General features: G+C 41.6%; 1 protein-coding gene across 1 annotated transcript; it reads right to left on the reverse strand.

Moving 5' to 3' along the window:
• Window positions 1–3,740: 3,740 nt before the first annotated feature.
• On the reverse strand, window positions 3,741–24,854 carry sptlc3 (serine palmitoyltransferase, long chain base subunit 3). The gene is made up of 12 exons (XM_040140076.1): window positions 24,577–24,854; window positions 23,343–23,534; window positions 21,905–22,059; window positions 20,741–20,889; window positions 17,001–17,125; window positions 15,305–15,398; window positions 12,848–12,953; window positions 10,476–10,695; window positions 8,149–8,275; window positions 6,110–6,245; window positions 4,684–4,813; window positions 3,741–4,590 (listed from the first exon to the last, which is right to left on the reverse strand). The coding sequence occupies exons 1-12, from the start codon at window positions 24,676–24,678 to the stop codon at window positions 4,477–4,479; spliced, it is 1,650 nt and encodes a 549-aa protein (XP_039996010.1). The 5' UTR covers window positions 24,679–24,854; the 3' UTR covers window positions 3,741–4,476.
• Between the last annotated feature and the right edge of the window lie 2,095 nt (window positions 24,855–26,949).

The raw sequence follows: 26,949 nt of genomic DNA on the forward strand, positions 1-26,949 counted from the left end.
ACGACCAACACGCTGTCCTTGTTGTGCGCGCTTGAGGTGGTTTTTATACTATACGCCCCTGTGCAGGCGCCCTCCCCCTGGTTAACTCTTTCGCCCCTCTCCACCAGTCCTCCCCAAATTGGAGTCCGAGCGGGTTTCACGCCAGACATCCCCGAGGACGCTGGAGTGAGAAGTACCCCACAAGTGGGCCTGTGTTCTACTCCACTCCCCATAGCGAGCGGGGTACATTGAAGTCATTTCTAGTCATAGGATCAACACGACGTGGTCTTTGGAAACTACAGAGTATCTTAGGGAACATGATCTGACCCACTGGCATGCTGATTGAGTCATTCTTCACCCTTTAATAATGAAAAAGAAAAGAGCTATCATATAGGCAGATTAAGCGACTCCCTGAAACAACCTCGGGTAGACTCGGTGGTCCCCGGAGGCGCAGTGGGCGCACAGCGGGCCTGCCTCGGGCGGGCGGGGGGGGGGACGCCCGGAGGCGCTCCACAGGAGGTCTGCCCCCTCCCGTTGACATGGGCACAGCGGCGGCCTTGTCCCAGCCCGCGACCGAAACACCGCCGCGGAAGGTGCCGCGACGCTTCTCTTCGGCGAGACAAATGGTGCCCGACGCGATTGGCCCCCGCGAGACGCTTTGTTGTCCGCTTCAAAGGACCGGCCGCTGTGTCAAATTGTGCACCAAGCGGGTGACAGTTCACTGGACCCCGGGGGCGCGGAAGAGACCGTGGCTCTAATATCATTTCGTCACCTTTGAAGTCGACCCGTTCGGTCGGGGGGCACAGTGTGGAACAATAACGTCCCTGAAGACCGCTAACAAGATCTTATTGCCCAGCGTCATGGCTTATTCGCGCAAGACGATTTCTCAGAGACCGGTTGAGGACATATTCCGACCCACGGTCTAAACACACCCAGCGTTTGGTTGTTTTTTTTGGGTTTTTTTTGCGCACGCATGGTCCTCGCCGTTACAGCCAAAGGGCCTGTCATGCACGGCCCTGGCAGGAATCATGACAGCGGGGCAGCAGCGGAGCCAGAGAACCACCCGAGTCAGACCAGTATAGCCAGTTTATGTGCCAACCGACCAGCGTGTTGAATATGTTGAAGAGAAGCCCCAAAAAAAGTGTCATCACTCATTTCATTTTACAGAGACGGCGACGTCCTCCACCGAAATGAGCTTCCGGCACAACTCCGACCTGTTTGATCAACGCAGCCCCGAGCACGCGCCAGCTGAGAAATAACTCCCATGCGACCCATCTGATGCCCACGTGTGACAGCGGGCGCAGCGGCTAAACTTGGTTTAGCCTTTGTTCTCCGCGCAGTCGGTGGCTGGTAGCAGATAGTATTGAGTGGGATGGAGCGATTCAACACCTTTGTTGGAAAATGTCACCCAGCGTCATATTTCACCCAGTCATTAAAACCTCTGTGTATTTCAACAAGCCTGCCTCACTTCATCTCACGTGCATCTGACAAGAATGATCTGAATTAGGCTCAAATTATCCAGGCAGATGCTCCACGTCCTCCTCTGTACTGATGAAATATACCAGCCTGGCCATGTTAAGAAGTAGTTGCCAGTATTCCGCTTTACTGCAGTCTTTAGTTGCAGTCTTACTCGCTCCATCCACAGCATAGCTGTCTAAACAATGTAAATCTGGCTTTTGTCTGCTTCGCTTCAAAAATCCCTCTCCAGAATTGAAAAATCTCTGTCTAAATGGAAAACAGAGAGCACCGAGAATGGCTTGCCTGCTTTGGACACAGTGGTGGACATCAAAGGCGCAGCAGAGGATCCCCCTTCAGAATAACAGCTACATGCCATTCCAATAAGTGCAGTGTATTTGGATCTGCAGTTCAAAAGAGGCTGGTGCGGGCGGGCAGGTCTCTGGGGCCTTGCCACCAGTAGTCTGGGTGCACAGATGTTTTGAATGCCAGCGCAGACCATTTGCCACTTCTGCTGGAGCTCTGGGCGGTTACAAGTGACTGGTGGAGGGAGGTTTGGCAAGACATGTGCTTCCCACCTTGCCTGACAGTCAATGTGTATTACCGTACTTTGTCACTAATTGTATCTGTAATAATTCATCGGAAAATGCATTTTTTTTTTTTTAACTGAAATGAGTTGACTGCTTTATTGTGCAGGGTGTGTATGGATAAAGATGTGTTTGACTAAATTTGTCTGTTGTGTGTCTGCTGACAACCAGTTTGCGCTTATATTCCAAAAAAAAAAATAGAAATGACACACACTGAACTAGATAAAGTGTAGGGTCTGTTAGGAACATTTGTTTCAGGTTTAGGGTTGTGTAAGGCTTCCATCAGTTGAACCGTACAGATTTGTCATCCAGAAACATAGGAATTCGGCTACTTAGATGTTATGTCTGAAAACTATCTACAGCAAACAGCGGTTTTGAAAAAGCCACCAATATATCTTCTTCAAACCTAATTTAATAATCAAAACTCACGCTCAAATACGAGATTCCTAGAACAAGCATTTTTCCTGCTGAGCAGCTGCACAAAAATGTTGCTGGTAAATGTCAGCAAGTTAGAGTTTGCCTTTCTGCACAATCAGAGTGGAGCTTAGCATTTAAACGCCCGGTGTGTGTAACACACTGAGTTATGTTTGAGAACGGCTTCGAGCTTTTGAGTTTCTCTTTACACACATCTGTCCTCCACTGTAAATCTGCAAATAATCTAGCAATGCTCGCAGTTGGACTAAAGGTGAAAGTAAACACAAATTAATAACAGACATCCTGAGGACGTCAGTGCACCCCAATGTAACATTTGAGGCCACCTTTTCCCATCTCCCCCAGATCTTTATGGAACAGTACACTGGTATGACATCACAGATTCGAGGATTAAAGAAACTGTTTTGTATTGTTTCTGGCTAAAGGAGCCAGATGTGAACGTTCACTTACAGAACAAAGCGATCCACTATAGAGCATAGATTTCAACAGTTTCCTCCCCTAGGGGAAAGGAATTGTTTTGGTTTTTTTTACTTTTATTAACTTTTTTCCACTAGATTCGTGTCTCCAGTTCCCAAGGATTGCATACTGTATTTTTTACTCCATCTTGTAAAATGCTATCAGTGTGTTGTTCATGTGGAGGTGAAAACACAGACATTGTAACGTCCTGGGGGCAAACAAGTGTCGACTAGACCTAATGTCACACATTGTGAAAACACATTTATCAGCCATCTATAATCCTTTCTGTGTTAATCAAATGATTACACCATACCACAAGAATTTAGAGTTCAGTGCTAATTGCTAGGTTCGGTTTCTGTTGGCTCAGGTGCTGCATACTCTGCATGTTTACCTTCACAACTGTTACGCAGTGTGTGTGTGTGAAAGAGAACAGCAGGTCTTTAAAACATGAACAATTAAGCCGTTAAGACTTGGTGAATATGAGCAGTCTCGCCACAAAACAAGCCGTAACACCTTTTTTATTCTGCGCAGGAGTTATTGAGATTTAATGGCATGTCAAGGAAGTAATTGATGCATGATCTATTAGTTATAGGAAGGTTATCATTTACTCTGGAGATGACATTTAATAAAAACAGTTCACGATGGAACACAATAAAGGCATCTTTGTCATCTTTTGCTCAATCAGTTCAGCTGTGATTAGTGTAAATAATCAAGTGTCGGGAAATGAACACACATCCACAGGGAAGGTTCGGGAATGTTAGAAGCCTGTCATTTTGATAATTAATCAACCTTACTATTCCAAATCACATTCAGGAAGTTTTCATGTGTTGTATTTGTTTTATTGGAAGAAAATAAAAAAGTCAATAGACAGACTCAAAATTTTAGCAATGCAGCAATACACCAGAGGGGGAAATTTCAAACTACAAATGCGTTTTTCATTTCTAATTTACTACTACTTTACACTAAGGAAGTAAATGGAATCCTTACATCTCAATTCTTAGAGAATGTGGACAACTCTCTATTAATAACCACAATCAGCTTTTTTCAATAATTGGTTGCTGATATTAATTTATGAGAAGCAAAAATGCTTCCATAAAAAAAAGTTTTCAACGTCTAAATATAGACGAGCAATCACATTAACTGTGTAAAAAGACGAGCCCTCTTTCAATCTATTATTTTAAAACCGTCCTCAAATGTGCAGAGGAACTGAACTTCTCAACTGAACTAAAAATATGTGACTTGTCGCGGTATAAAAAGATAAATAACTCAAGATTTGAGACCATTACAGCATTCTTGTGCAATAATTTCATGTATCTATTCACAAATAAATGTATTCAGAAATAAGGTCTTTCAGGAGTTCATATAGTTTTGAGAAGCACAAATAAGTGTTCTGTTAAATCACATTTTTTTTTTTTTACAAACATATAAAAAGCAGCTGCCAAACATTTGGCCCCTTTTCTGCAGTGAGACAAGAGTGTTACTCTGCGTTGTGCATTTGTGGGTCTGCTGTGGCATGGACACTTAGACTTAGTTTTGACACTGTGAGGTGAACGTGTCAAGGGTCATATCAGCTGTCCAGCTCAAAGTCTGTCTCATCACAGAGGTCAAGCTGAGAGGAATATTTTCGCCGTGAGAACTTCAGACAGAGAGCGTCTCCCACCTCATTCAGATGGTGCAGCACCTGAGGACAAAGGAAAAGTATATGTTTGATTTGATATTCTCCAGAGCCTAAGAGAGGAGTTTCATGTTGGTAAATGTGTGTGAGTGTGTGTACCTGGTCCAGCATGGCTCTGGTGTGTGCTGCAGACAAACAGAAGCGAGCTCGGGCCTCTGTAATCGGCGTGGCCGGAAAGCCGACTACCACTACACCTATTTTCCTCTCCAGCATTTCTCGAGCGAAAGCCCTGGTCAGCAACCAAAAAGAAACAACTATCAGTTTTTATACATTATAGTACGCAAATGTATTAGAATCAATTCAAGGAAATACAGTCATCTGTAGTGTCGCTAGATTATATTCCTTGAAATTACTGAATTAAAATATTCTGAAATCAAATTTCCCATTACCAGTGCTAAACATGTAAAACAATGATTGTTACTCCTGTTTATGTCTTTTCAGAATTACAAACGCCTTGCAACACGTCACTTCTCACCGCCACCAACATCCGTGACACCGCTAGCCCATGAAGTCTCTGGTGCTCATGTGTCTGCACTATACGCTAAGCGAGTCTCCGTAAATGGTGCAACTGACTAGAGAACTGGATCAGTTCAAAAACTGGCATCAAAAGTTACACACTGAATACAAAACTATACAACAACTTGTCAGAAATTTCTCATAATCCTCTCACATTTAAAGGTTTGAAGCCTCCAAAATGTGCAGTGACCCCACAAGCCACCTCAGAACGAGGAAGCATTTGCCGCTTTGCCTCATCACATAAAAAGTCATGAGGAATGTTGCTCTCTCTGGTCCTTCCAAATCTTTAATCATGTGGTCGGGATGTGTGGTATGAATAAGTTGCAATAATTTCTGCAAAGGACGATATATTAAAAAAAACAAAAACAAAAAAAAAACAACATAACTATCAGTTCTCAGAGGTTGAAGCAGTAACCTCTTTTAAGGTCAGTGGGGCCGAGCAATGAATGATTCTTCATTTTGTGGCAAAGTGGACAGCTTGGAGAATTCAAAACTGGAAATAATATTTAAGGATAAGGTTGAAGAAATTCAACTTTTTTTCCAGTCGCCAATGAAAACTGAGCAATGTAAAACCAGAAGCTACTACTGTGGCAAAACATGATAGTAGCTTCTGATTGTGGTAGTTACTGGGCTGCATTGGCCCTTTTCATGGATATTAATGGTGACTGGCATAGAAAGACACTTAATACCCAATTGATTATACCTGAGTGGCTCAAACAATCCTGGGATATAACTAATCAATACCGGATGTAGCCTCTTAAGTGGTTACAGATACCCAGTCTACAATGACACAGTCTACACTACTGATTCATGGAGACTATGGAGCCTGAACGATGGCAGCCATCCAAATTAATGAGAGATGATACACGGTGAGCTGACCTTGCTTATGACAACAACAGAGAGTGAAGTTATTATTTATTGATCTAAAATCAGTCTATGCACAATAAATATTCTGATAGTCTTACCCTGAAAGAGGGAAGTGTTTTCGGTGAAAGTTAAATGTACTTACACCACTTTGCCTGGCATGTAGAGCAGGACTGGAACCACAGGCGAGTCATCATTGCCATAGATGATGAAGCCCATTTCCTTCAGTCTGGCCCTGAAATACCTGGTGTTCTCTGCCAGTTGGCGGATCCGTCTAATGCCTTCAATTAAAAAAAAAGGACAGCACCAGATGTACATGAGTAAAGCACCAACTCACTGCTGTTTTTCCCCGCACATCCACTGTCCCCTGCATGGAGCGACATCACCTGTCAGCAGTAGCTAATGTAGTGTGCAGTGGTCTTTGCAGTGCCATCTCATCCTGGGTCCTGCATCTCCATCTGGACCATTCCAGCCTCCACTATGAACTTTCTCATGATTACAACTCGGCTGCGCCAGCAGATGGTTCAGTTTTGTCCGCCTGACGGCATGGTATATACACTCGCACGTTGCCAAAATGAGGGTTTGCAAACTGGAAACGATGGATTTCGCACAAAATGAATGACTGTGGACTGCCACTGGAGCGTAGCCACGACTGAAACTGAATACAAATAATGCTTAAACACCACATGTATTAGAGATATCGTAAATATATTAGAATGCAAATCAAAGTAAGCAGAGGCGGTCTGCTCTGCTAACCCCCTGTGTTCCCTAACGATGTGAATTGCTGGAACCTAGTTGCACTGTGGCTGGAGCAGCGTTTGGCATGGCCCAGCCTTGGAACACAGCTCTGTTTCCCTTTGATTACCTGGGAACAGATTGGCAGTTCTTTCAAAGGGCTGTAAGAGAGCACTTTAAATCCCCTTATCTCAGCAGAGAGAGAGAGAGAGAGAGAGAGAGAGAGAGAGAGAGAGAGGGGGAAAAAACATAACATTCGGGCATCTGCCAAAAAGCACAGGCCCCATTTTGTAAATTGTTCCTCTCTGCTGAGATAGAGGGCATAGAGGTCAAAAACCTGCTGTCACACACAAATCATATGAGTAGGTGAGAATGTGTGGATGTTACTGTCTGTCTGAGTTTTTCCCTATTTCAGAGCTGACACCAGTTTGCTTTAAAGTGCAAAATTCAACATCAAAGAGAAAGAAGACAGAGGAAGACTGAGAGAAAGAGGAATAAAAACTTATCAGGCATGTATGCAAACAGTATGTGACGTCTCTTGTCACAGTATGGGCTTTTATAGTGTTTTGATGGACACTGGAGTTGACGTTTTGAAGGACTGCTTTGTTTGCTGTGTTCCCTCCCCTCGATCAGACAGGTCAAGACTGATTTTTCCACAACAGCCATTTCACTGGGCTACGTCAGACCCAAAGCATGTCTGGTTCAGAGCCAGATGAGAAAGTTACTCATCTCCGCATGATACTACAATATACCTCAACCATAAGACACCGGGCTTTAGTCCTTAGAGTGATCAAAGCATTACAGCACTCTGCGACAGACATGTTCTATATATTTGTATGCCGCACAGTTTACATGGCTGCCTGTTTTCTGCCCAAAGGAGCACACTTTAAGTCCTGTAGATTTGGGTAAAGTGAACTAACGTTACTCCCAATAATGCTCCTTCTATTACAGCTGCTACCAGGCCTACAACTGTAATAACTCAAGAAGAATTGCTCTGGTGGTATCAGGACTAGTCCGGTAATGACTACTTCCCTGCCCTAGTGTCTGATGCCATTAGAGCAGAAACTTTTCAGAGGTACAGCGTTCTTCACAAAACACACATGAAAATGATTTCCTCTACGTTAAGGTCACGTGTGCTCAGGGACTGCACGTCCCCCCTCTCTCTACCGCTGCAGACCCCTGTAATTGCTACCACATTTTCTGACCAAGCAGCTGTTTGTCTTTCCCTGCAGGTCTGGACTTACTCCTAATGCTAACATTGGTACTGTCCTCTGGATTTGGTTTGCTATTGTTTCCATAAAGATTATATAAAGGGTGTAAAAATTTTTATAAGCCAGACATAACATTTATCTGTGTAAAGAACATCGGGCTTGATGAGTATGTGGATAATAGGGCTGAGATTGAGGGTGACATTCACTGGAGGGAGAGCCACTGTGTTCAGATACTCACCCTCCGTGCTCCCGTCTTTTCCTACGATGCACTTCAGGGCACGTATGATCTGCTCAGTGACAGGAGGGGACATGGCAGAGGCGTACACTGCACTGTGAGAATGACTACGCAGGTAGTCCACCAGCTCCTGCAATATAGCACATATAGTGTCACGCGGATAACTGGCAGAGATACTAGACAATATGTTTATACATTTACATTTATATTTTTGTTGAAAGTCTGAGAAAAATCTAATTGTGTACGTATTTACAAACAAACTGTTAATTTCAGATCTTCTATGAAACAGAAGTGTGGCCTTGCACTTCTCTTTTAGCACCACTAGAGAGCGCTCATCTATAATCAACACCTGAGGATCAATTAAAATACCTTAAGCCCTTTCCCTGTAATTATGACTATCTTGGCATTGAATGTAAAACAGCTCTGGATCCTTTCCTGCGCTCCACTCTGAGGGGAGCCAGTGCACTAATCTGAGAAAGAACCAATGCTGAAATGAGCCAGAATGAGGACCGTCATGCTCATTATTCCTTAATGTCAGCAGGAGATTAATTCCGCTGGAGGTTGTCAAGAGAAGAGCAGGATTTCAGGAAACTGATTTGGTCATGCGTCCCTAGAGCATGTGTGCGTAAGTGGTCTGAGGTTGGGAGCGGGCCTGGAGCTATGATGGGCTGCTGCTCGGTGGCTGCGCGGTGGCCAGTGGGCGCGGGGTGATGATACGTAGCCGGAGATGCTGTCTGGCCACCATTTCCACTCACTGCCATCTGTCCCCACTGGGCGGTGGCTGCGGCTGTCTCACACACACATGAGGGGAAAGGGATTTTAAGGGGAAATGCTCAAACATAGAATAAGAACCCTGAAACAACCCTACATCTGTTTTTGTTTAAGGCAGGGGATTTTCACCGCTTTAGGGCCCTGCAGGATTTCGGTGCGACCAAGATAAACCAGTTAAGAGAACATGACCGAAATCCATCTCACGTCTGGGGCGTGGAGAGACAGTTCGGAGTGTCTCCTCAGCCACACTGTGGCTGCAATATTGATGTGGCGATACATGTCCACAACGCCACAGAGCTGGAGCTGCGCCAGAGCAGAACACACACTTGAACATACTTCGTTCTTCAATGGATGTATTTAATAACCTTATTTCAGAGCAATCCAGGCTTTAAGTAAAGGGTGAATGAATAACCTCTACTTCATGCAAGGTTGAAGTGAATTACAAGGAGCATGGAGTGTATTTACTGGGGTATTTATTTTTGGTACTCTCATAAAATTGCCATAACGTGACTGTTTTCAAGAACACGTCTGCAGAGTTCTTTGACGGTCAGGCCGAATCTCCTTAATGTAAGATTAAGGGGGACTTCACCACAACAACAGTTATGTCGAATGTAAAGGCTTTCTCTCTCTTTTCCTGCCTGTTTCTTTCAGGGGTATACTCCAGCCAGCTGTCAAACCAGGCAGAGGGTTCATACTTCAAACATTATCATGCTTGTTAAAAGTCATCCTGTTAAATCTGGAGCGCAGTTCCGACGCCTGCCACAAGAAGGGGCTGGCCCTCTGCCAGCTTTACCTTCTTATTATGGCAGAGCAGGGCTGAGCCGACATAAGGCAACAGCAGGAACGGTCCCTCTCTGAATACCTAATTCAAACAACATGGCCGTTTCCTCTGTTGCTTTCTAATCAACTGCCGCAAAACCGTTGTGGTTATGTACTAAAGTGTACTTTTTAATGGAGTAAAAAGGAATTACAAAGGCCCGCAGTCATAGCCTGGCGAACATTTGTTGGACACATGAGAGCTACGACAGAGGTGGGATATATGATTGAGTCCAAAACATCTTTAAAAACAGACCTGGTTAAAATGCGTAAGATGTATTTTAACCTGCTTTGGAGCCACGTACGTGAATGTTCTTAAACAGACAGTGGTTGCCAGGTTGTTTCAACAATGTCAGGAAAGTATCAGAGAGCCAGCTCAGTTATTTGACTTTGTAAGAATGGCAACTCTCCCAAGGCTACTGGAATTGATTCAATGTGATTAATCAAAAAAAGGTTGAAAAGTCTGGGGTCCCCTGGTAAGCCAGCGGCCTTCACGCTGCGTCTGCCTCTGCAATGTTCTGCTAAGGGCCTTTACTGCATGAATTTTATCATTTCAGCTTATTTTTTAAAATCCTATTCATAAACTCTTAAAATGTGTATGTGTCTTGCCTTGCTCTCATGTTACCCTTCACTCTATATTGCCAACTATATTTGTGTGTGTGTGTGTGTATGACCTATGGACCACAAATGATAAACTGAAGGCAGATAAAGCTGAAATAGAAAATTCAAAGATCCACAGGAACCTTTTTCCCTGCGATGTAGCCTCCAGCTGCCCCAAAACTCTTTGTGAAGGTACCCATCATCACGTCCACATCATCTGGGTTCACATCAAACAGCTCGGTCACGCCCCGACCTGATGGTCCCACTGCTCCAATGCTGTGGGCTTCATCCAGGTACAGATACGCTTTATACTTCTTCTTCAGAGCGATGATCTCTGGTAGTCGCACCACTGAGCCTTCCATGCTAATGACAGAGAATCACACAAACAAAGAATACACTTCATCAATATAATTATAATTCATTAATATAATTATAATTTCATCAATCATAAACTAGACTCTTAAAATGATAAACTTTAAAAGGAAAATAATCTGACCCCAACCTCACTTTATCCAGCGCATCTTTACGTCTGTAAATGCATACACTACTAGTCAAAAGAACACCCCCATTTTTCCAGTTTTTGTTGAACTTTAAGCATTTCCAGTCCAGTGAATGACCTTAAATGGTACAAAGGTAAGCGGTAAACTACCCAAGGTAAAAAAAAAAAAGAAAAAAGTTTAGGTCACCAAAAACAGAAAAATCATGTAAATTTAATAGAAAACAGGCCTTTTTCAGGGATTAAGAAATTGGTTAACTTGTATCTTCCTGCAGCAATGGAAGTAAATGAAGCCTTGAAAGTTAAGCAAACAGTTCCTACAGGTTTCCTAACTTTTGTTGATTACTTATAAACCCTCTGTCTATACAAAGGCAGTGTGGGAACTAACTGTGTTACTACACACTCTGATGCATTATCAGGACAACACTGTGCTGCAGGAAGTAGTTGTGTGTATTGGTATCAGAATGGAGAGGAAAAGGCAAGTAACAAAGGAAGACAGACTGGTTGATCAGGGGTTCATCCAACATAATGACCCAAACCATTAGAAGAAAAGAACTAGATGGTGGCTTCAAATGATGGAAGAGCAGCCCGGCCTCCAGTCTTAAACCACATGGAGCTGGTTCGGGATGAACCGAACAGAAGGTGAAAACAAAGCAACCTACAAATGCAACATATTTGTGGGAACCTGTCCATCAGTGTCGGGACAAACTTTCTGAGCAATATTTGATTTCCACTGTTGATTTCCACTGTAGAAGAACGGCAATGTGTTCGGCTGCTGAATGATTCAAAAATTTAGATTAAATTTAGTTCAACAAGAAGATTAAATTTATTTAAATAACAGCTGAAAAAAATGGAGCTGTTCTAAAAATTTTGACCTGTAGTGTATTACTTAATTTGACATGACCCTATCTTACAAGAAATCTTTCTGCTGGCCTCCTTCACTTTTTCCCACCTCTCTCCAATCTCTTCCTCCCCTCTGATGCAAGCCTTTTAAGGCTACAAACAAGACAGCATGAGTGAGTATATGGCTGGGCACTGGAGCAATCCCAGACCTGCTATCCTTGCTATGGCTGAGAATGTCTGCAGCCCAAATGACATAAGACAGGATTCACCAGGACCAATGTGGACATCAAAGGCAGGCCCAGGACATAGCTAAAGCATGCTCACTCCTTATCCAAGCTTTTTGATGTTACTGGGAGATGATAGGTGGAGCATTAGTTCTTTCAGTGCCGTACCGCAAGGCAGCATTTCTCTCTAATGTCTGAGCCTGACATTACACGTTAATGCCTGGTAAAGACAGTCTGATGGCGTACAATTAAGTTGTCTCTCAAATTACCAGGGCTGTTGTGGAACTAAGCACTGTGGTAATACTAACTGATGGCCATGTTTAATAAAAAATGTTCATAAAACAATTAAGTAAAATTCACAGCTTATTTAATTTGAAGAAATGTGTTGAGGAAAAATAATGTTGGCAAAAAGCACATTGAATATGTAACGTTTTAGTTTAGAAGGCCTGAAATGGGCAAAAAGAGGGAAGAAGGGAGAAAAGAAAATGGCCATGATAAACAGTTGGAGCTGGAGGTGTAGCCAAGTCAATCTCTGTGGCTTCATTTGGCCTTGATTTGGAGCTAATGAGCAGATGGAGAGGGTGACTAAGACTCGGGATAGCTCACTGGCGGGAGAAACACACAATACCTTTCTCCTCTCTCCGGTAATCAAATGGTACCCAACCGCACGCACACGCGCACGCACGCACACACACACACAGATACACACACACACAATTACACAATGGTTGGTTGAGAGAAAAAAAAAAAAAAACCACAACAGGACTAAACACAGGCAGGCAAGCTGCAGGTTTACAAATTAAGATTCCTGCTTGAGTTTTGCTGTGCAAAACTCTGCACAAACCCAGCCGTAAGCCCATACTAAAAAAAACTGATACAACTGTCAGAGGATATGTATCTGTGAGAGACGGAAATGACTAATGTGTATGTAGGGTGTATAACGATGGCTGACCTATAGATGCCTTCCACCATGATGAGGATCTTCCTCCAGGGTCTGTGAGTCCGAGGCTGCCCTGAGCAAACTGCCTCTCTTAGCATCTTGTCCAGACTGTGCATGTCTGACACACAGGCACACACACACACACACACACACACACACACACACACACACACACACACACACACACACACACACACACACACACACACACACACACAAGTGAAAAAGAGAGTATAAAAGCAGGCAAGAACTCAACAATGTAATTGAAAATCATACCCTATTATTATAGACTATAGCAATAATCAAATCAAAGTGTGCAAGTAGCACCAACTAAAAACAAACAACAGTAAGTAGAGTAGTAATCTCCACAGGGCACAGCAACTCACAGAGTTCACAAGGCACTATTTTATCTGACAGAAACACCTTCCACAAACTACACACAAGAAATACCTCTGCGCTCTGATGCTAATAAGCACCTGCAAAATCTGTATCAGGGTGGATTAATTACTGAGCTAAATATGGCTTTGGCCAAAGGTCTGTTAAGCAGAGGCTGCATGGTTGTTTAAGATTATGACTGAAATTGTAGCTTCAACAAAACAATTTCCCAGCGGCATTTGGCGTTTATAACAGGTAAGGTTGACACGATTAATGAGCCTCGGCTGCACACCAGCAGATGGCAGTATTGAATTGCTGTAGCTAATAAGGAGCATTATTCCAAGTATGTCTGCAATCCAACCATTTCCAGCTGAGCAGCGAGTAAACCTGTCATAGCTAATAATCTGTCATAAATGATTGATATCGCTGCCTCAACACAAAAATAGGTTGGCTTAAGAGGCAGAAGATGCTCCTCTGATAAAATCACTTCCTGAAGCTCCACAGAGCATTATACATACATCTAATGTTACCAATGTCAGCACTGAGGAAACCTGGCAGTGAAAGAGCAGTCCACAGTGGCTTGCTTTGTGACAAGAAGACAAGGACGAGGGGAAGCTTGTTTCACAGTTAAGCACCGATTTAAGATAAGACACTGTCTGACATATGATACTGTATGACTGTGATTAGGAGGAGGATAGTCTTTGCTTTCTACACAAGACGTGCAAACAGTTCATACAGTTGTGAAATGTCAGTATCCTATCTTTGCTATGACACTAGGGTTGCACAAATGCTACTATCTTAATTAACAAAGCCTAACCTTCAAAGAAAACATATGAATCATTTGAAGAGGTGAGAATGCTAACCGTCAAAAGGAGAATTCTTTATCTGTGCCTATTTGAAGTATTTCCAACAAAAACGCCTGACACACACCTTACACACACTACACTGGACAAACCAGTTCATCTTCTCTTGGGTAAGATTGGCCACTGACAATCTTCAATATTTCAAATCATAAACAAGGGATCTGAGACGTTTTAGAGAGATTAAACCCATAAATAAATAATTATATATTAACACACACACACACACACACACACACATATATTATATATATATATATATATATATATAAAAAAATATACATATATATATATATACATATACATACATATATACACATATGTACACACACACACACACACACACACACACAAACACACACACACACACACACACACACACACACACACATACATATATATAAATATTACTTATCTTTTGTTGTGGCTAAGTTGACTGGTATAACCCCTTTTAGTAAATATTGGTTTTGTACTGATAAAAGAGTGTATGAGTCTGGTGCTGGAGGTATAGAGGCAGGGAGGAGTCAACTACTCAGGTGCCTGAGGGCTCTTTGTGCTTAGACAGGCCTCTAGGATCTGCTTGGAGGACCCATAACAGACTCTGCTTGCACCTGTCAGGGCACATTTGCTGCCACAGCACTGGCTCATTTGACCTGTCTCCTGAAAGAGCAGGGGATGTTTCCATCTATTCACAGTATGTAATTTGATATTATAATAGAGAACAGAAAGTTCAAGTAAGAGGACTTTTTCATCTAAATAAACTTCTATTTTGCTTCTCTGCTGCTGATGGATAAACCAGAGTGACTGTAAACTGAACCAATTTCATTAAAGCTTTTACATTTGCTGCTCTAAAAACAGAATGTTAAGTAGGTCTTTCCTAGGGCAAATCGTGTACCGCACAGAAAGTAATGTGCTTCTCACAGTAGCACCAATTTGGAATGAATAGAAGAAAAACTGGATACTATGAGCAGCAATATTCACTGTGGATGCAGAGACAGAAATTCAAATTTCATCAACGGATAATCTCAGGACAAAAAAAAAACAAAAAAAAAACAAAAAACACATTGCTCTGGCAGGTACAGGGCAGGAGCAACAAGTGTTTAGCACCACAAATGTTGGCAAACTTAAATAATATGGCTCTCACTGTTTATAACTTAAGCAATGCTATGTATTGTGTTTTTGTTATCCAGAAGCACAATGACTCATGATCAAATGAAATAGTTACTGGACTTACTGTTGTGTTTGAACACCCGGATGGTTGCTCCTGACAGTCTGGCCCCTAAGATGAGAGATGTGTGATTGAGCTCATCGCTCAATATCAAACAACCCTGAAAACCAGCAGAGAGAAACACTTTATCCAAATTTCCCTAAGAGGGCTTTTCAGTTCCAGGGTAATAGCTCAAACTGAAAATGTTCCTGCATCCTTGAAATCCAAATTTTCTTAGGAGCTCCACAACATTTCTGAATATACATTAGACCGACTATTTGGAAGTAATTTTTAATTATGGATAGGATGATGAAATTTGAATAGATAGTGTATGATGGCGACTTGGATTTAGCGGTCTATGTTTAGTGAGAGGGCCAATTAGATTCTTCCTTCGATACAGAAAAAAAAAAAAAAAAAAAAAAAAAGCTAATAAACAGAAAGCACGATCATCACTATGACTATATATGGATGAAAATCATAGCACTGTGTGCTACCCGCCCACGTGATTTCATTTGTTTTCTGAAAAATTGCTTGTTTTAAAAAAAATGTATTTCAACAAACTTATCTTTTGTGTTTTGTGTATCCTTATATAACGTAATGCATGCTAGTTGGCGCTTTAAAAAGATCCACCTGGCCAATTATCTGTCAGCCCATTCTTCTTGCCCCGCCCCCACCCATGCTTAAATCATAATCCTCCGTGTCTAGGTCCTCTATGTATGGTAATAGTTGTACGTAATGTCATTTTTCACTTCTTTCATGTCTGATGAAGTTTTGACCAACAGACACATTACAATTGTCATAATGGAGAATATGGTACTTTATATTCCATAAAAATCAGCATGCAAATGAATTCTGCTGTTCTCCACTACATTAACATATTTAATACTGAAGCTCCAAGCATTTGACTGCATTAGTTTGAATGAACCCTTTTAGAGGGTATGTTGACACCGTTTCAGTGACAGATACCCCCTGTCTGGCCTGGGGTGCAGCTGGCCTGGTCCTTGCTCTACCAGCAGCTGTCACTCTGCCTGCACAGCAAGGCCCGCCCCGGCACAGCCTGTCCCTGTAGGATAGAGTTGGCAGTGTGGGTTGACCCCAGCCCCTGCAGGGTTACTGTGGGGGCTACAGCCTAAGGGGCTGCTACACCTCTTGAGCTGCATAAATGACCCCATTCTCATCACTTAAACCATCAACCTCCCGTTCCTCCTGTCCAGTCCAATCACAGATATTCATGCTGTGTGTTGCCCCTGGTAACCCGTGGCCGTCTGGGTGAGCCAGGCTGGTGAGCCGACAGGCCAGAGTATGGGTAATCGTCCCCTTGAGTGGTGCTCTTAACAAAACCTGCCCTTCCTTGTCTATGTTTCTGAAAGCAGTTATGTATGCCCAGAGCCTTGTCCTCCTGGCTACTGTAATGTTTAATTATGATTTTAATTAATGAGGGTGGATCAGGAGTTCTTCGCAGCTGAGTTTAGTTGACTGTTATTCATTAATTTAGGCCATATGCAAGAAAGGAACAAAAGCTAAGCTAATTAGATTAATTTCTGCTTCGCTGTGAATATTTATATATATATATATATATATATATATATATATATATATATATATATATATATATATATATATATATATATATAGAGACACACATACACACACACACACACACACAGTACAGTACAATTTCCTGTATTACAGTGTTTGGTATTTAGTGTGTAAAATCACATACCTTGCCAAAAAGTGCTGGAATGTTCATTGAGTTGGTGGCGAAACCCATCCCAAAAGTCATGGAAGACTCTACTCCAAGGAAACTGGCCACAAGTTTCTCCAGCTCTTCATGGATGCTCAGATTACCTACGAGACAGGGATCACAAAAGGAGAACTCACCCTGGTGAGATCACTGTACCTGCTGGTTTATCTGGTAGTCCTTCAATCCCTGGGTTTTGCTGGTCTTTGTCTTCCAATCACAAGTTTTGACAGAGATGAATGCCTCCTGATATAAAGCAAGATACCCGCAGGCAAAAAGCCTGGACTACCGGCACACAGAGTGTCAGCGCCTCTCACTCTCTGGGGATTTTAAGAGGTTTACAAAGATTCAAGATGTGGTAAATTTGTAATTTAGTTCAACTAGTCTTTTTCATCCCATGTAATGTCAAGGAAAGGCGTCCAAGGTCTAAAATGGGTCTGCAGCACATTTTGGGACTGAGGCAGTTGGTTTTAACCCAGTGTGACAGGTGGGGACCAGAATTCATTTAGAAAATTGATCAGATTGCAATCTGTCACTTGACATGGTGTTTTTCTGTTTTGTGCAATAAAAGTGGGATTTTCAGGTATCTCTGGAGTGCTTTCGGTACTGCCCTTGTGGTCAGCTGACACAAAAAGCATTACTGTTATAATTGTGAACTACATAAGGAAAGGCAGTGAAAAGACAATATATGCTGTATTTTATTTCTCCCAGCTCTGGACAATGTTATATGTATGGTAGAAAGATGCTATAACATATGAGTTCAATTCATTTCAATACAGCCTGTACCTTACTATACTATAGTAGTTACTAGTTACTATATTGTAGACTTAATTACCCTAGAGATACCTACAACTCATTCGGGATGCAACTAACTGCTAACTTCTAATGAGTGTTTTAAAAATCGTTTATTACCCCATTCATTTTCAATATTTTAAAAGGGCTGTTACTGTAAAGATACAATTGCCAACAACACAAAAGGAATATTGTAAACTGTAAGTAAAAAGTTATCCATTTAGGTTTATTATTATATCTAATTATTTGAAAGACTACAAGATGAAAGCAATTCAGATACCATCAGCACTGTAAATGGTACAGCACTGATATCGAGATGTTGTGATGTCATTAAGGCAATCCTCATAAGAAAATGGCGCATCAATTGCCTGTACATTGGATACTCACCACTGTAGTCGTAATCAATAATAGTAACCTATGAACGCAGACATTAAAAAGTTCAAACAGACTGAATGTTTCAGAAAGGATTGGAAAATGGGTATCGAGTGATGGCAGCTCTCTCCTTATGGTGATTCCCATCCGGTGCTTTCCATCAGGTCTTGCGCCAGGTAAAATCGATTCATACATTTCCCCGACCACTCAGACTCACGGCCCCTGCTGGCACGTGCAGCTATTTAAATCAGACTGCACTGGCATTTGCTCTCTCTATAGAACATTTTACTTAGCCGTGGCTTCATAGGCATGCCCCGTCTTGTCATTGATATGCTAACCTCAGAATGCTGCTGTAGGTCTGCTTAGTCTTCAGGTATGAGTGGAGTCCAAGTCAGATCTCGCTTATTTTGCTTACTCGAGTTAGCTGAATTGTAATGATACCTACAGTGTCATATGCATCTCATTAAATGTAGTTACCTGTCCTCTGAATCACCACGACCACCTTCCTGTCATTACAATCATCAAAGCTTGTTGATGAGAATAGCTAAGGTTGGAAAGTGTTAATGCGGAGAGACAATAAAGACTGTGCTTGCGAACGTCACAGCTAAATTTGTCACTTTCATAAACCTGTGACTGAGGTTTTTCTCCAAGGTCTTTGCAGCAGGACAAAAAAAAAAAAAAAAACCCAAAACAAAACGAAACAAAAAAACAATGCATTAAAAAAAAAAAAAAACAGAGCAGAGTTAATCATTAGACAAATACAGCACATATGGCTTAGGTTTAACATATAAATGTGCAAAACAGCCCAGTTACATTAGTATATACTGCAAGCGTATGTATTATGGTGAAATATTTACTACATGCGCTTGGTAGCTACACTTAGTATTTCTTAGTAATTTCTCATTCATTTGAATGCACAACATCATTATCTAATTTACTGTATGTTAATGATTGCAGAAAAGGCTGGAACAGTGAGCTATCCATTAATACAAATCCGTGAATGTTTGACGGGTCTGTTTATTCACAAGGTGTGCTTTCAGTGCACTTTGTATCTACTTACTCATGCCTATTCTAAAAAAAAAAAAAAAAAAAAAAACAACTCATAACTGCACTCTCTGTGCACTTACATATACAGCTTTTGAACTCCAATGAACTGAACTCGACATTGTGAGGATGTCAGAGGCACGGAGAAGAGTTAAGTGTGAAAGAAGATTTTTGTTTTGTAGAAAGTGAATTCAATAAAAACACCTACTGGAAATTTGGATTTTGAAGATTTTCACCAATACACATTTCTGCATGTGAAATAAATCACTGGTGATGATGGCATCACTTCTACTACAGAGGCACTGGGGTCTTTAATAATTGATGCTTAATAAGGTCTCATGGGAGAAATGCCTGTTATTGCTTGTTATTCCTTCACCCTCTCAGTGAGCTAGCTGAAACACACATTACAAACCCAGGGAAAAACAGTTCCATTTTGAAAGAGAAATAAACATATAAATAAATCACACTAATGAATAATGGATGGTGTTGGGGGCCACTTGCACTCTGACAAACATATGTATAACTAATGATCACATGCCCTTTAATTCCACTGGTTTCCTCTGTTCTTGTCAAACTGCTGATATCATGCAACACTACGCAGCGACTCAACTCGCTCTGAGTCTGTATGTCAGCTCACCTTCTGCTAGCCTGCACTCAGGAGATACTGGTGTCAGAAAATAAATAAAAAGTAAACTAAGCACCACTGAGAGAGAGAAAAGGAACTACTTTTCTCGAGTAAACTTTTTTAACTGTGCCTGTCCATTGAGCTCCATAATGTTAACCCATCGGCAGGTTTTGATCAAAAAATACACACAGCTGACGGCCAATCATTAGATTTCACTGCTGTGCCATTACTATGCTGTAACACGGGATCCCGGCGTACACAGCCACTTCAGCACAATATGACGAAGGGCTGAAGTTCAGAGGATAAAACGCCATTCAAAATTTGTCTGAAGGCAAATATCCCCCTTTCTGATCCTTGCTATTCTAACACTTCTATCACATATATTCTTTTTGCATCCCTCTTAATGCCCAGGGTGTTTCATAATGTTACATTCCACGATGATATCATTTCCCACACTCCGCAGTCTGGGCCAGTATGTAATGATCTCAGCTTATGTCCAAACGGTACATAATTTAACAAAAGGTTGAATAATTCATACTACATTGCAGCCACTGAAAGATAATTAAACATGTGGGCAGTATAATTCACATGAAAGCTAATAAATGATGGCATGTGTGATGAGGGAGATGGGGTTTTATTTTTAGTTTGATACTCAACCTGTTCAGTGTCAGTGGGGTCTTCCAGAGACTTATACGCACATGTAATAAATTTGAAGCACTGTAAGATAAAATAAAAGAGACACCGCCAATGCGACTAACTTCAATTGTGAAGTGGACATTTTGCTCAAGATAAAATTATTGCCCTTACTGAAAGCAGCTGAGTACCACACATTTATTTCATTTTTTTCCCCACACAGTTCAATTCAACGTTACATTGACCACAACCTCACCTATTTCTTGCCTTGTGCTGCAGACTCCAACCCCATACTGGCGTGTTTTGTCTGCTACAGTTTTCAGGAAATCAACGTTGTTCTCAGCAAAACCGAGGTAGTTGTAAGAGCCCATGTTGATGACATTGTGTATCGTCCTCCCAGTTAACCTGCGAGCATGTAAACATTAGGAATCAATCAGCCTTTCTATCTTCTCTACACATACACACACTCAAGAGAATTAATTGGATGCTATAAAAAGGTAGTCAACATTCAATTAGTGATTTAGTGAATTAGTGATCAATTCATCAGTGGAGTTCTGCTCTTGAGAAGTGCAGGTAAACAGCGGTGACTGCAAGCATATGTTATTTTCATTTCCTTGGATATTTTTTTTAAGTACATAATCAAATATTCCCAACTCATTTTAGACAGAATCAGTTTATTCTGCCCTATTATAAGTAAGTACATATTCATCTCCGTAGTGAGTAAACTGAGAATAAATGGAAAGTCTGAATGTAATAATTTCTTGCATTAAGGCAAGTTCAGGTAAACATCAGACAAGTTCACACGGTCAGTTAACAGTGTACATCCCTGCTGTACGTTATCGGAGCTTTAAAAGTGTTTTAAGGGAGCTGCTCCATTTCTTCAGCTGACATATTTCTTCTCACTGCTCATCTAAACCAGCACATCGCTACAAAACCCATCCGCATGTCCATTTGCCCATTCACCACACTCCGCCACAAAAGACGAGCTGACTGCCCCATTTCTATTTTTTTTCCAGTCACATGAAACCTCTTTAAACGTGTAATCCATGCTTACCACTCTTTCATGATGTCATTTCCCCTCCGAATGACACTGTTCATATTCCTACTCACAGTATATTCCCTGACCCTGCTGTGCAGCACAGAGGAATTTCAACAGTGGTCCAGAACTCAGGACTGACATATCCTTCCTGATGACAAATACCCATGCCTTTTATTTTCTATCTTCCCAACTATCCATTTAAATCTTGGTTGTCTAATTTCTAGCTCCAGAAGAGAGATGAGTGTGCTCAAAAATATTTGCTGGCTTTTCTGAAGCTGGTAAAACAGTTGTAAATTCTTAAGTTGAGTAGTATAAATGATTGTGGGCAAACAGTATGTCTCGTCAACAGAATGTCTCTCATAGATGATTCGATTACAGTACCTGAATGTCCAGTTGTAGTCATCAGACACCCTCTCCATCAGGTCAAAGACAGGTCCTGGTAGGCTGCATACGGGGCGGTTCCAGTTGTCTCGCACCCTCATGTACAGGTTTCGAGTGTAGAAGTTCTCAAAATCTTGATAAAGTGGTACAAAATCCTGAGGACCAAGAAAACCGTTTTCAACAGCTAGGGTGTCAAAGAGTGGTGGAACAATAAAGAGCAGGAAAAGTTGAGATAAAAGCTGTCGTGTTGAGATAAATACCGCACTTTCTTATAAACTGTGGTCTAAAACAAAAGATTCTGTACAATCTTTCAGGACAGGTGTCTTTTTACAGTCAGTGTCTTCAGCATTGACAGGACATATAAATCTTTTCCCATGCTACACTTGAAAAGTAGACTTTCATTATTTGCCTTCGTGTCGTGACCAAAAACATTTCCTTGCCCAATTTCTCAAAAGTAGTTTGCCACGAAGCAGAGACTTTTCCCCGCAGTGCATATATAGCATGATCTGTATTTGATGCTCTAACCCACCGAGAACCGTCAAAGGTTGTCATTATAATGTGTCCACCTCTGCAATACATCAAGGCCGGTGACTTTTGTAATTATCTTATAATCATTCAAACCACCAATTCAGCTCCTACCTTGGTAGCAGACTTATATCTACAGCACTGTAACTTTTACAAGAACTGTATATTTTCACAATACATCAAGACAATCTTCACATTGAACCCCTGACAACGGTATTTACCAAGATTATTAGAGCCTTGGCCCTCAATAACCTCCTCTGAATGTTTGATCTAATGGAGCCACCATCACAACAGAGCCCACATACAGTTAAGCTCTTTTAACCTTTACTTTATACTGTAAGCGACTGTTGTCAAACACAGGGGGGCAAACTGCCTAGTTAATCCTCCTAGAGAACGCCTCACTGTCTCTGCCTGCGGACATAGAGACATTAAAGACAAAACAGGGACACTGCATTTCTTTTTTTAAGGTTATAGCTTCTTTATGAGTTGCACAAAAAAAAAAAAAAAAATCAATAACGACTACGAACTTAACTGCAATTTTTAGATTTAAGAAATGCATTCTATGGCAACACAATGGCTCTCATGTGGTAGCGTTCAGGCCTTAACTAAAATCTGATACACAGTAAGAAGGAGAGAACTTGAATCCTCTGAGATTTAATTAGGTCTTCAACAGATACTCTCTGTGGTGTCCCGTCTCACCCATGGCAACGTTAAAGTGCAGAGGAAGAAGGCAAAGGGAGGGCTTAAGAGCAAAAACTGAAATAATTAGGAGAAAACAAAATGGGTTAACACCCAAGGCATGCATGCTCCTCTCTTCCAACTGCCTGGGTGCATGTGTTTGTCTACAGTAGGTGTGTATGCGCGCGCGTAACAGTAACAGCCAATGTTTGTGCCGATTGCATGTTTTACCTACCTTCTGTTCCTCTCTCTCCTGGGCAAGGTGGCACTTCTCTAAGCCCACGGCTCGGAGGAAATCTCTGAGGTAGCCAAACAGGGTTACGATGCCAAAGCCCAGGTATGTCATGACAGCCACATATATGGGCGCCTGTTCAAAGCACTCCTGCCTGTGCTGCCTGGAGGCAACACCGGTCCCTCGGCCATTTTTCTATACAACAACAGGCCCACATAAGCAGACAAGACAAGAGAAAACAATACCGTTTGAACAAAAGCGAAGGCTTGTAGTCGAACCAATCAACCTGAATAAAAAGGAGGCAGTTAGTGGCCTACTAATGCACTTACAGAAGTCACTGACGTATTATTCAACACTGAAGCAAGAAAAACTGGAGGGCTACCCACAGTAATGTTACACCAAGTAGAAGATTTGAATTTTGCATTGTTAACATTCAAATAATTAGAGAATAATTTACATTAAGGGGTCATTTTGTGTACACCCTGATTCTGTGTATATAAACCAGCATAGCTCATACCTCTGTACCTGAAGAAAAGCCAGTTTGCTCTTGAAACATTGTATTTTTTTTAAATTTTGTTTTTAAAGTTAAAAACACAGTTTAAAGGGTGCACAGTCTTGCGAGCCTTTGGGAAGCAGAGATCAACTCACCCATCAGAATTAGGCCTCTGCATTGGCTACAATGGACATAGAAAACTTTAGACAAAAGCACAGAGACTGCACCTTCCTCTGACAAGCCTGAAGGCAGAGGTAACCTGCTTTAGCAAAAAGGAATTTCAGGGCGGGGTCGTTGGTTCATTCATTGACGTTTTTTATTTTGTTTTTGTTTGTTTGTTTGTTTTTTTCTTTTGTTTTTTTTTACAGGAACTAACCTTTGTAAAAAATAACGCCATCTTACAGCTTGTTTTGGATATTTTTTTTATTCTTTTATTCAGGCAGCTATTGGTTCATTCTACAGCCGCTATAGGTGACTACAAACCCAGTGACATAAATATCCTGTCAGACAGTGGGTTTTGTGTTTATGTCAGTTTTTTTTTTTACTGTTTTCATTCCGTAGGTGAGGAGCCTCTGTTTTTGCCCAAGTCACAGAGGTCGTTACAGGTAAAGATTTTTAAGATTCAAGACTGTCTCTCCAAAAGAAGGGTGGTAAAAAAAACAAAAAAAACCCCACCAGAGTCCAGGCACCGTAAAGCAGGCGCACTATGGTGCACAAAGTAAATCCAGCCGCTGACAGACATACCTCTCTCTGGCTGTGACAGCCATTTCTCTTGATGTCCTCGCTTTTCAGTCCATTCTGGTTCAGGGGTGTCTTGGAGTTGCCGTTGGCAGCACTTCTGACCATGTTCCTGAAAGCCCTGCAGCGGCTGCCTCCTCCGTCTGACTTGACAGGTACAGCCCAGGACCGGTGTCCTTTACTGAGCGCAGGCAGGAGACTTCCTGCTTCTGTCGCCTCGGTTCAGCCCTCCTCTGAATTGTTGCTTTAAACGTCGCGTTAAGCGCCAAAATAGTCGCACTCCAGTTGTCTCTCTGTTTCGATATCGTGTAAATGTGCCAACTTCCTCTTCTGCTTTATCCCAACGTCAAACCACTTGTGAAACGCTCCATTTCACATTTACTGTGCATCTAGTATGAGTCCTCAAATAACACTTTACTTTGAATGTGATGTGTTTTCCATTTTGTCTTGCTAAGTTATTCTCATGTTTCCATTAGTGTCTTGCATTGTATTAGTGTCATTACATTGAGTTTTCAGTAGTTTACTTGAGTATTTCTACTTAATTCTACTTTATACATCTTCTCCACTTGACAGGCGAACATTGTACTTTTAACTGCACTACATTTTTTCGACACATTTAGTCAGCCGTTGCACGCAGATTAAGATTTTGTCTTCAAATATAAAACATGATGAGCTAACGAAATACGACGCATTGTTGCACAAGTACCAGACCGTACATCACGTAGCTGAAAATAGCTGCACCTCAGCCAACTACAATGCTACTGACATATGAATGCATCAGTATCAACAATCCAGTAATATGATAACATAGCCCTCAAAGGGTCAGTTTCCTGCATAACGTGTGCTTTTACTTTCGATACTTAAAGTACATTTTGTTAATAATACTTTGGTACTTTTACTTGTACTTTAGTATGTTTACATAGATGTACAAATACATCGAAAAGTAAAAGTTCCTATTGTCATTTGTTCACCTAATTTCAGGTCAGGCTAGTAAAGAATAAAAGCTTTGGGCGGGTGTAGAAAACCTATTGCACTCATGTTTACAGATGTCATTTATTGTAGCCTTATCTTTGATTATGGTCAGTCCAGCGGTAACAGCAGCAGTACAAACCAAAATGCATCATCAGCAGTGTGCATGGTTTAATGCCTAAAGTAATCTGATTACAAATAATAGTCCTCGCAGTCACATTGCAGATTGTTTAAGCATGTGTACTGACATTCAGATTCCATCGTTTTACACGAAAATAATTAAACTGCACTGCTGAAAATTGAGCTGTATATGATATGATCTAATATGGTTCTTGTCTCGTTCTCGATGCAGGACTTGTTATCACGCACGCACAGGGCAGAGGTCAGGCTCAGCTACATCTGGAGCTGAGAAGGTGTCAGCATCTGGCCCAAGGACTCCTCAGGACTGAGTGTGGAGGCTTGAACTCATGTTCAGTGTGCTGGCCTGCCGTCCGAAATGCACAGTAAGAAGAAAGGAAATATCATTGCCTACATGTACATGCAGCCACATAGATTATGTTTCATGTTACAGCTGTAGGCAGTAATGTGTAACAGTCCAGCTCTATACGTACCCTACAGCTACTGTGGCATTGTATTTGCAGAGCACAGAGACACTCCAGCTTTAAAACACAAAGGTGCGCACAATTTTTAGTAGCTGGAGTTAGTCTCTCTAGTTGATGATTTACAGAAGTGTCATAAAATAAGACACACTGTTATTGGCATAGGTCAAATCAAAATAGCCTTGTAAACCCACTACTGTATGTGGGCTGTTGTCAATTTGGCGTCCGCCGCATTGTTGAAATTTTCCCTTCTGGGCAAACACAAAGAGACTGTTTGTTAGTAAAAGGTCAACGCCTACTCAGTGGTCTTGTGGCACACTTAGTTTGTGGGTGCACAGTAAATGAGAATATACACGGTGTTGTGACAATAATGTAATGAAGGATTTTCTTTACATATGGAAATTGGCCTATTGCTGCTTTGGAGAGCTGGTCCGCTGGTGGGCGTGCACATATAGAACATGAGAAGCTGAAGGGGATGTGGTAATGTTAAAGGGAAGTTGGAGTTTGGAATGCAAGCGCATGTCTGAACATTATGCTGTGGTTTGGATGACAGTATGTGCTTTACACTCTCTACTTACTTTCTGTCGGGCTGTTCTGCTGGTGTGTGTTTGGACAGGGTGCAGATTTGATTGAAGAACTGCATTATGGGACATTTTACAGCCTGTCTGATATCTTCCATCTCCATGCCATTTTAACACAGATCATTTATCACTATAGGTACGAGACTTTTTCCTTCGCAACTATTCACCATTTGACAGACATCATTTCCTCCTTTCCCCAAATTGTGGCCTCTTTGACATGTGTCTAGAGG

This window comes from Xiphias gladius, chromosome 11 (assembly GCF_016859285.1).
Source record: "Xiphias gladius isolate SHS-SW01 ecotype Sanya breed wild chromosome 11, ASM1685928v1, whole genome shotgun sequence".
NCBI classification, from domain to species: Eukaryota; Metazoa; Chordata; class Actinopteri; order Istiophoriformes; family Xiphiidae; genus Xiphias; species Xiphias gladius.

Bases quoted from the DNA above. Each gene is read 5' to 3' on its own strand.
- sptlc3 (XM_040140076.1), bottom strand. From the start codon at position 24,678: ATGGTCAGAAGTGCTGCCAACGGCAACTCCAAGACACCCCTGAACCAG. The intron at 23,535-24,576 runs GTATGTCTGTCA...GTTGTTGTATAG, and splicing joins GCTGTCACAGCCAGAGAGAG to AAAAATGGCCGAGGGACCGG. The intron at 6,246-8,148 runs GTGAGTATCTGA...TTTTAATTGAAG, and splicing joins AAAAGACGGGAGCACGGAGG to GCATTAGACGGATCCGCCAA.